Raw genomic sequence first — 10,936 nt, 5'->3', positions numbered from 1 at the left:
GTTTATTTGACAGGGACATGTCTGTAGACGTGTTAGCATTAGCCGCAAAGCTAGTTTTAGCTGCTGTTCCTGGCGAGGTGAATAATGCCAACAACAGAGTCGATCACGGCATTATGGGTTTAAAATAGTGCCTGCGTTTTGTAGTTCTTTTTGTCGCTCTTTTGCCGCTTTCTTGCTTGTAGATTTGGGTAAAGCAGACTGGAGAATGTGCTGGGCTCCCGTGGGGGTCAAAAGGTTAAAGTTCATAATAAATAAAGTGTTGTCATTGTTTCTTCAGGACTGTGGGAAAAACACGTCTGTTCCTCTGATCAGCTCTCTGACCTTTGACCCCACAGCTGCAGATGAAATCACTGTTTCCAGCGTTTCCACGGAAACACGAGATAATCCTGAGATAACGAGTCAGAGCAGCAGAAACACGACTCATTTTGACAGATTTCTAATGTTTGTTAAAGTCGGCCATTTTGTGCCTAGTACGGCCCCCTGTTTTTTTTTCTCCCAATTTTTCTAATTTTCGCAAAATTTACCCCCCAATTTTTTCTTTTTTTTCTTTCTTATTTTTTCCACGTTTTTCCCTTATTTATTTTTGCTTCCCCAAATTGAACACAATTTTAGCCACTATTTGAATTTCATTTTATTTATTTTTACTTCATTTTTTCCTTTTAAATCTGGATGACCAACAGCACAAAACCTTGAACATAAAGACACTTCTTTTCGGTTCCTGCTTTTTCGTACTGGTATCGTTAAACAGCGCTCACCTGACCATGTGGACAAGCTCCCGTTACCGCGGTGACCAGGATGACTTTAAATAAATGCAGTGAGAAGTTTGCACGGAGAATGACAGAACACGTGTAATAAAGAAGGAGGAGTTCAGGTATATTTAATCAAACACACTGAACACTCCTCTTAAAGGAGCAGCTTCTTCCGGACTCAGATCTGACTCAAACCAGTCGTACCAGTTTGATTCTGAAAGTGACGCTGTAAGTCGTGAAACGCGCCTTTAAACTTGTCCCTGTAAAGAATGTGGAGGAAAGTTACAAATGAGGCACAACTATTTCATTTAGTGGCTTCTCCTTTCATTGTTTGCAATAAACAGAATCAGGTAAAGGGCCTTTAACCTCTTAACTCCCGCCTGAACCCAGAGGATCTTTTTCCTCACGTCATCACATTTTTTTCCACCATTTTTTTGTTGGGGATTCAACTCATTTTTGCAACTTTTTTTGTAATTTTTTCTCAATTTTTTGTCTTTTTTAGTAAATTTTTAGTATTTTTTTTTGTCAAATTTAAATCACATTTTGTCGTTTTTTTTTTTGTCAATTTTTTATCATTTTTTTGTCATTTTTTTTGTCACATTTTTGACATTTTTTTGTCCATTTTCCGTCACTTTTTTGTCACATTTCCATCATTGTTTTCGTCTCAGTTTTGTCTCTATTTTCTCACCTTTTGTCCAGAAGCTTTTGGATTGGGGTAAAGCCAAACTGGAGAAAATGCTCTCGGTTCAGGTGGGAGTTAAGGGGTTAAAGTGCTTTATATCGACACATTAATGTGACCAGTGTTTATTTATTATTCATTACTTTACTTTAACAAACCCGCTCTTATTTGAGTCAAAGTTCATCACAATCAGATCTTTGTCGTTTACGTCGACAAAACAAAACACGGACAATGGGGGAAAGAGAAGGACGAGGGCATCGGTGCTGTTTCACTTTAGATTTGACCAAAAGTAACTCAGAGTCACATTGAGACGATAATATAGATTATGTTACAATCTGAAAGTAACTATCGATTGTTTGTCCTTTTTTGTCGTTTTTTTTGTCATTTTTTTGTCACATTTTTTGGTCATTTTTTTGTTGTTTTTTTCACATTTTTGTCATTTTTTTTATCAAATTTTTGTCATTTTTTGTCAATTTTTTTGTCATTTTTTGGTCGTTTTTTTTATCACATTTTCCGCGTTTTTTGTCACATTTTTGTCATTTTTTTGTCACATTTTTGTCATTTTTTTGTCACATTTTTGTCATTTTTTTGTCACATTTTTGTCATTTTTTTGTCACATTTTTGTCATTTTTTTGTCACATTTTTGTCGTTTTTTTGTCAATTTTTTGTCATATTTTTGTCGTTTTTTTGTCACATTTTTGTCATTTTTTGTCACATTTTTTGTCACATTTTTGTCATTTTTTTGTCACATTTTTGTCGTTTTTTTGTCAATTTTTTGTCATATTTTTGTCGTTTTTTTGTCACATTTTTGTCATTTTTTGTCACATTTTTGTCACTTTTTTGTCACATTTTTGTCATTTTTTTGTCACATTTTTGTCAATTTTTGTTAAATTTTTTTATCAATTTTTTCAATCCGAAAGTAACTATGATGGAACACATGTGTCACGTGCCTCATGAAGCTCCTCTGTCATGAACTTCTTTCACACTTTCCTCACAGCTTTTCTCCATGTGAAATATTGATTTGAGGAAAGTAACTGAGTGGAAGTGTACCTGAGTATTACACGTGTACTCCGTTACTTCCTGGTCAAAGAAGCGCTTCTGTGGTGTTAAGTCTCAGTCTGTGCCTCAGCATCACCTGGAGCTCCTCACCTCAGCAGGGTCACAGTCAGGCTGAGGAGGCGCAGCAGCTGTCACTGAAGCGTCTCCTGGAAGTGTCTCCTGGAAGTCTCCTGGAAGTCTCCTGGAAGTCCCCTGGAAGTCTCCTGGAAGTGTCTCCTGGAAGTCTCCTGGAAGTCTCCTGGAAGTCTCCTGGAAGTGTCTCCTGGAAGTCCCGCACGCGCTCCGCTCCGGCCCCGCCTCTGTCTCCGCGTCTCCGCCGCTTCATGAGCCTCGCGCGCGGCGGCTCCTGCGCTGCTGCTGGACTTGTACCTTTGGAACCGACGCAAACCCGGACACACGGAGCTGAAGCGGCTCCTCCTCCAGCGCCATGAGCCCCGGACAGTAGGACGGGGCTGCTCCTCCTGCAGCGCCCCCTGGAGGCCGGACTTTACCCCGTCCACAGCAGATTATCTCTTTATTTTTACAGTTTATCCTCAGGCTCACACACACAGACCCCCTCCCCCCTCCCCCCTCCCACCCCGGGCCAGGGCCAAACGACACGTACTCCGTTTGTATGAACCTTAACCCCCGCCTGAACCGCGCGCGTTTACACAGTTTGGCTTTACTCAAATCTGAACCTGCAAAAAAGCGTCAAAATAGCGACAGAAAAGTGACAAAAACACAAGAATTGCCTTTTGTGACTTCGTAGTATAGAAACTTATCATTGTTTCCCTGGTAACGGACTCGGAGGCACGTTGTGAATGACGAATGACTTTTTTTTTTTACGTGTTTTTTAAAATTATTATTATTTTAGATTTGTTTAGGTAGATTTTTTTTCAAAATTTTTGAATTATCTATTTTATTTTATTTAATTTAATTTATTTATTTATTTATTTATTAATTTAATTTAATTTAATTTAATTTAATTTAATTTAATTTAATTTAATTTAATTTAATTTAATTTAATTTATTTTATTTATTTATTTTATTTTATTTTATTTTATTTATTTTATTTATTTAACTTTATTTTATTTATTTGTTTATTAATTTATTTATTTATTTTATTTTATTTTATTTTATTTTATTTTATTTTATTTTATTTTATTTTAATTTATTTATTCATTTATTTCATTTGTTTATTTTATTTTATTTTATTTTATTTTAATTTATTTTATTTTATTTTATTTTATTTTATTTTATTTATTTATTTATTTATTTATTTATTTATTTATTTATTTATTTATTTATTTATTTATTTATTTATTTATTATTTTATTTTATTTTATTTTATTTTATTTTATTTTATTTTATTTTATTTTATTTTATTTTATTTTATTTTATTTTATTTATTCATTTATTTATTTATTTATTTATTTATTTTTCAAGCGTAGAGGATCGGATTCGCCGTCACTCCTGCTTCACATTTACGCTTTAAGGTATTATTTTTAATACATTAATAATTATAACAGTATAAGTGTTGTTGTGCTTGGTGAAAACTGGCCGTAGGAGGCGGTGTTTGTCAGATAAATACATATGTTTGCATGTTTACGTGGTTACGATCGTACTTCCGCCTCGAATCGCGCCGAAACCCGGATCGGATCTTTAATTTAAAACATATAAATTATTTCTGCGACTCATTAAAGGTTTTTCAAACACAAGAATCATTAAAATAAAACACATATTGTTGTTTTGGGCGAAGACCGGCCACAGGAGGCGGGACTGGTTTGACTCGTTTACACTTCCGGGTCAGGAGTCGGGACCGGAAGTGAAACACTCGCGGCTGGATTTCACCAAAACAAACACGAGGTGAGTTTTTCCTCTAAAATCTCGTTAAAACTCGGCGATTCTGCAGAAAAACTCGCTCGGTCTGACTTTAAAGCGACTCAGGGAAGCGCGGCGGGAGGTTTTAGAGGAAATAAAGTGTTTTAATGTTGAATAAACGCGTTGTTCTCGGACGTACCGGTGAGTGTTTACATGAGGAGAGCGGCACGTTCAGGATAAAGGAGTGTTTTTACAGAGACATTTGTCCAAACACGGGCCTGTTTTGAGAAGTTTGTGTTTTTTAAGGGTAAATACAGGGCCGTGGGAAGATATTTTGGCTAGGGGGTGCTGAGAGACAAGATTGCCCCCCAAAACGCTATTTCTTTGCTTATTTCCTATTTATTTAACCCCTTAACTCCCGCCTGAACCGAGCACATTTTCTCCAGACTGGCTTTACCCCAATCCAAAAGCTTCTGGAAAAAAAGGTGAGAAAATAGCAACAAAACTGAGACGAAAACAAGGATGGAAAAATGACAAAAAATGACAAAAAAAAGACAAAAAAATGACAAAAAAATGACGAAAAAACGACAAAAAAATGACAAAAAAACGACAAAAAAGTGACGAAAAAATGACAAAAAATGACAAAAATTGACAAAAAAAACGACAAAAAAAACGACAAAAAAGTGACGAAAAAATGACAAAAAATGACAAAAATGGACAAAAAAATGACAAAAAAAGACAAAAAAAAAAAGACAAAATTGACAAAAAAGACAAAAAAATTACAAAAAAATTGACAAAAAATGACAAAAAAAAATGACAAAAAAGCAACAAAAAAAAGACAAAATTGACAAAAAATGACAAAAAAATGACAAAAAAGCAACAACAAAAAAATGTCAAAATTGACAAAAAATGACAAAAAAGGCAATAAATTTACAAAAATCAGTTGAAAACACCCTAAAAAAAATCTGATTTGAGGAAAAAGATCAGTTTAGTTTTGTAGGTCTTTCAAATGAGGCGTCACACTGGCCTACAGGATTTGGGTAAAGCTGAACTGGAGAAAATGCTCTCGGTTCAGGCGGGAGTTAAGAGGTTAATATTGCTTGTAGCCGTAGCGCCCTCAGCACCCTGGGTTCCCACGGCCTTGGGTAAATAAAACTGAAACCAAACATGTTGGCAGTTTGGGCAGTTTGTTCTGAACATAAAGACTCTTCTAGAAACAAATAATCGGTATTGGACTGATGTTTCTGTCTCAGTAAATTAGAATAACTGCCTTGTATAAAATGTCTCTCTCAAAATGGCCGCCATCAGAGTTTTTACAGATTACTCAGAAATACGTGAATGTGCCAAGGCAACACTTCAGCCATGTTTTTAATGAGGGAGTGACAGAATAACAGGATGGAAAGCTGGGAAAAGTCCATTTTGCAGAATACCCCCCTTTGAAGGCCTCATCGATGGACAGGTGGAGCTTCTGACACGTGTTTTGTTTCTGTCTTTCACAGGTCGGAGCAGGTTTTGTGCTGAGTTTGTTCCACGATGGCAGAGGAGGAGGAGGAGCCGGGGTTTGAGGAGGAGCCTGAGGAGGCGTGTGGAGGCGTGGACTCGGCTCACGGGCGACGGAAGAGACTGTTCTCCAAAGAGCTGAGGTCGGTTCATCTCTTCATCTCCTCCTTCGTCTCTTCTTCATCTGCCCTGATGTTTCCCCTGATGTTTCCCCTGATGTTTCCCCTGACATTTTTGTCACATTTTTGTCACAATTTTTGTCACATTTTTTGTCATTTTATTGTAATTTTTTTGTCATTTTTTTGTCACATTTTATTGTCATTTTTTTGTCATTTTTTTGTCATTTTATTGTCATTTTTTGTCACATTTTTTGTCACATTTTTTGTCATTTTTTGTCATATTTTTGTCATTTTTGTCACATTTTTTGTCACATTTTATTGTCATTTTTTTGTCATTTTTTTGTCATTTTTGTCACATTTTTTGTCTTTTTATTGTCATTTTTTTTACTTTTTTTCACATATTTTTTTCATTTTTATTGTAATTTTTTGTCATTTTTTGTCACATTTTTTGTCATTTTTTGTCACATTTTTTGTCACATTTTTTGTCACATTTTATTGTAATTTTTTGTCACATTTTATTGTTATTTTTTGTCACATTTTATTGTTATTTTTTGTCACATTTTATTGTAATTTTTTGTCACATTTTATTGTAATTTTTTGTCACATTTTATTGTAATTTTTTGTCACATTTTATTGTTATTTTTTGTCACATTTTATTGTAATTTTTTGTCACATTTCTTGTCTTTTTTTGTCATTTTTTGTCTTTTTTTTGTCATTTTTTGTCACATTTTTTGTCATTTTTTGTCATTTTATTGTAATTTTTCCATCATTTTTTTGGGGTATTCAACTCACTTTTTGTTGTTTTGATGTTCCTCCTGATGTTCCTCCTGATGTTTCCCCTGATGTTCCTCCTGATGTTTCTCCTGATGTTCCTCCTGATGTTCCTCCTGATGTTCCTCCTGATGTTCCCCCTGATGTTCCTCCTGATGTTCCTCCTGATGTTTCTCCTGATGTTCCCCCTGATGTTCCTCCTGATGTTTCTCCTGATGTTTCTCCTCATGTTCCTCCTGATGTTTCTCCTGATGTCCCTCCTGATGTCCCTCCTGATGTTCCTCCTGATGTTTCCCCTGATGTTCCTCCTGATGTTTCTCCTGATGTTCCTCCTGATGTTCCCCCTGATGTTCCTCCTGATGTTTCTCCTGATGTTTCTCCTCATGTTCCTCCTGATGTTTCTCCTGATGTCCCTCCTGATGTCCCTCCTGATGTTCCTCCTGATGTTTCCCCTGATGTTCCTCCTGATGTTCCTCCTGATGTTCCTCCTGATGTTCCTCCTGATGTTCCTCCTGATGTTCCTCCTGATGTTCCTCCTGATGTTCCTCCTGATGTTCCCCCTGATGTTCCTCCTGATGTTCCTCCTGATGTTTCTCCTCATGTTCCTCCTGATGTTTCTCCTGATGTCCCTCCTGATGTTCCTCCTGATGTTTCCCCTGATGTTCCTCCTGATGTTTCCCCTGATGTTTCCCCTGATGTTCCTCCTGATGTTCCTCCTGATGTTCCTCCTGATGTTTCCCCTGATGTTCCTCCTGATGTTCCTCCTGATGTCCCTCCTGATGTTCCTCCTGATGTTTCCCCTGATGTTCCTCCTGATGTTCCTCCTGATGTTCCTCCTGATGTTCCTCCTGATGTTCCTCCTGATGTTCCTCCTGATGTTCCTCCTGATGTTCCTCCTGATGTTCCCCCTGATGTTCCTCCTGATGTTCCTCCTGATGTTTCTCCTCATGTTCCTCCTGATGTTTCTCCTGATGTCCCTCCTGATGTTCCTCCTGATGTTTCCCCTGATGTTCCTCCTGATGTTTCCCCTGATGTTCCTCCTGATGTTTCCCCTGATGTTTCCCCTGATGTTCCTCCTGATGTTCCTCCTGATGTTCCTCCTGATGTTTCCCCTGATGTCCCTCCTGATGTTCCTCCTGATGTTTCCCCTGATGTTTCCCCTGATGTTTCCCCTGATGTTTCCCCTGATGTTCCCCCTGATGTTCCTCCTGATGTTCCTCCTGATGTTCCTCCTGATGTTCCTCCTGATGTTCCTCCTGATGTCCCTCCTGATGTTCCTCCTGATGTTTCCCCTGATGTTCCTCCTGATGTTTCCCCTGATGTTCCTCCTGATGTTTCCCCTGATGTTTCCCCTGATGTTCCTCCTGATGTTCCTCCTGATGTTCCTCCTGATGTTTCCCCTGATGTCCCTCCTGATGTTCCTCCTGATGTTTCCCCTGATGTTTCCCCTGATGTTTCCCCTGATGTTTCCCCTGATGTTCCCCCTGATGTTCCTCCTGATGTTCCTCCTGATGTTCCTCCTGATGTTTCCCCTGATGTTTCCCCTGATGTTTCCCCTGATGTTCCTCCTGATGTTCCTCCTGATGTTTCCCCTCCTCCTGATGTTCCTCCTGATGTTCCTCCTCATGTTCCTCCTCATGTTCCTCCTCATGTTCCTCCTGATGTTCCTCCGCAGGTGCATGATGTACGGCTTCGGGGACGACCAGAATCCGTACACCGAGTCCGTGGACATCCTGGAGGACCTGGTGATCGAGTTCATCACCGAGATGACCCACAAAGCCATGAGCATCGGGCGGCAGGGGCGTGTCCAGGTGGAGGTGAGTCACAGGGGGGCGTGTCCAGGTGGAGGTGAGTCACAGGGGGGCGTGGTCTGAGGGAGGTGAGTCACAGGGGGGCGTGTCCAGGCGGAGGTGAGTCACAGGGGGGCGTGGTCTGAGGGAGGTGAGTCACAGGGGGGCGTGTTTAGATGGAGGTGAGTCACAGGGGGGCGTGTCCAGGTGGAGGTGAGTCACAGGGGGGCGTGTCCAGGTGGAGGTGAGTCACAGGGGGGCGTGTCCAGGTGGAGGTGAGTCACACGGGGGCGTGTCCAGATGGAGGTGAGTCACCGGGGGGCGTGTCCAGATGGAGGTGAGTCACCGGGGGGCGTGTCGAGGCGGAGGTGAGTCACAGGGAGGCGTGTTTAGATGGAGGTGAGTCACAGATGGAGGTGTCAATTTAAAAAAAAATGACAAAAAATGACAAAAAAATGACAAAAAATGACAAAAAAGACCAAAAAAATGACAAAAAAAGATAAAAATTGACAAATTGACAAAAATTGACAAAAAATTGACAAAAAAAAGAAAGAAAAAAAGACAAAAAATGAAAAAAATGAAGAAAAATAATGAAAAAATTGACAAAAAAAGAAATAAAATTGTCAAAAAAATTGACAAAAAATTGACAAAAAAAAAAGACAAAAAAATGATTAAAAACAGACAAAAAATGACAAAAATTGACAAAAAATTGACCAAAAAATGACAAAAAATGACAAAAAATTGACCTAAAAATGACAAAAATTGACAAATAAAAAGACAAAAAAAAAGACAAACGTTGAACAAAAAGACAAAAAATTTACCCAAAAAATTGACAAAAAAAACATTGAAAAATTATAATAAATTGACATAAAAATGACAAAAATTGACAAAAAAAAATGACAAAAATTGACAAAAAAGAGTGAGTCACAGGGGGGCGTGTTTAGATGGTGGTGAGTCACAGGGGGGCGTGTCCAGGTTTTAAATGTGTCCTTTGTTCCAGGACATCGTGTACCTGATCCGTAAAGACCCGCGGAAGTTCGCCCGAGTCAAAGACCTGCTGACCATGAACGAGGAGCTGAAGCGAGCGAGGAAGGCCTTCGACGAGGCCAACTACGGCTCCTGATCCTCCTGATCCTCGTGATCCTCGGCTCCTCAGTGTTTGTTCTCGTGTAACCCCTTTTGTTGTTGAAGATTAAATGTTTTCTTTTCTTACTCCTTTGCTCTGAAGTCTTTTTTTTTTCTTTTAACCTCTTAACTCCCGCCTGAACCGAGAGACTTTTCTCAAGTTCAGCTTTACCCAAATCCTGTAGGCCAGAGTAACACCTCATTTGAAAGCTAAGATCTACAAAACTCATCTAGATGGATCTTTTTCCTCACATCATCACATTTATTTACATATAACATTTTTTGGGGGGGAGGGTTTAACTGATTTTTGTAACTTTTTTGTTATTTTTTTGGAGACATTTTTTAAGATAAGATAAGATAAGATGATACTTTATTGATCTCACAGATTTTGTCAATTTTTTGTAACATTTTTGGCACTTTTTCATCAATTTTTGTCATTTTTTTGGTTGAATTTTTGTCACATTTTTCCATCATTGTTTTCGTCTCATTTTTGTTGCTATTTTTACATGTTTGTAATTAGATCGGGTTTGAAGAAACCAGTGTTAATTTTGACACATATTTTATTTTAGTTTTAGTCGAGATTTAGTCGAAAAAAATCTTTTCAATTTGAGTCTAGTTTTAGTCGACTAAATTTAAGACGAATTTAGTGGACTTTGCATTGATAATATTGATTCTAATCATGTTTAATGTTGTTCCTCTGCTTCATGTTTCTGCTCCACATGAACAAAGCTCAGAGCTGATCCTTTAAACATGATCTGAGGCTCTTTCAGACTGTAACGGATTGTTTTAATTTGACCTGTTTCCTGGGCACGTCATTTCCGGTAATCATGGTAGGAAGTGTTTAAACGTGTGTATGTTGACACGGCGGGAGGAAGGCATCATATGGTTCTAACTTACTCTTAGCTCCTGGCTGAAAGGCGGATAAAAGGTAACTTTGATTGTACAACGGTTATGTTTATTGAATTGGTTGAACTGACATATGTTTGTTTTTAGCTCTTACGGTGGTACTGTGTACTCTATGGAAAATAAAGACGGCAAACACATCCACTTGTACGCTTCATCTCTCAGCTAGGCGGCTACAGTAAGAGCTTTTCCGAACTGGCTGTCGCCCATAAACCTACTCGCCTGCTAACCTGCTAGCTTGTGGGCTCCTTATCAACTGAGCCCCGGTTACCCAGCGAAGGAAGGAAGCATTTGGATTTCGGGGACCCGCACGCTCTTCTCGATGCTGCACTGCACTGGTTGGACAAGTTTGACCCGTGGGCGCTGTGAGTACTTCCAGCTTGAACTGTCATACGGAGCTACAATTAAACTAGCGCCACACGGAGCCACGAACAAAACTGA

General features: G+C 38.7%; 1 protein-coding gene across 1 annotated transcript; it reads left to right on the top strand.

Moving 5' to 3' along the window:
• Window positions 1-4,273: 4,273 nt before the first annotated feature.
• taf13 (TATA-box binding protein associated factor 13) lies at window positions 4,274-9,617 on the top strand. Its single transcript, XM_079581039.1, has 4 exons — window positions 4,274-4,332; window positions 5,787-5,930; window positions 8,353-8,494; window positions 9,468-9,617. Exons 2-4 carry the CDS (start codon window positions 5,821-5,823, stop codon window positions 9,588-9,590), a joined length of 375 nt encoding a protein of 124 aa, XP_079437165.1. The 5' UTR covers window positions 4,274-4,332; window positions 5,787-5,820; the 3' UTR covers window positions 9,591-9,617.
• The last annotated feature ends 1,319 nt before the right edge of the window (window positions 9,618-10,936 follow it).

The sequence above is a fragment of the Gobius niger genome, assembly GCF_951799975.1.
Source record: "Gobius niger genome assembly, chromosome: 22".
NCBI lineage: Eukaryota > Metazoa > Chordata > Actinopteri > Gobiiformes > Gobiidae > Gobius > Gobius niger.
The sequence above is the reverse complement of the archived record's forward strand: the minus strand, read 5'-3'. Positions and strand labels throughout refer to the sequence as shown.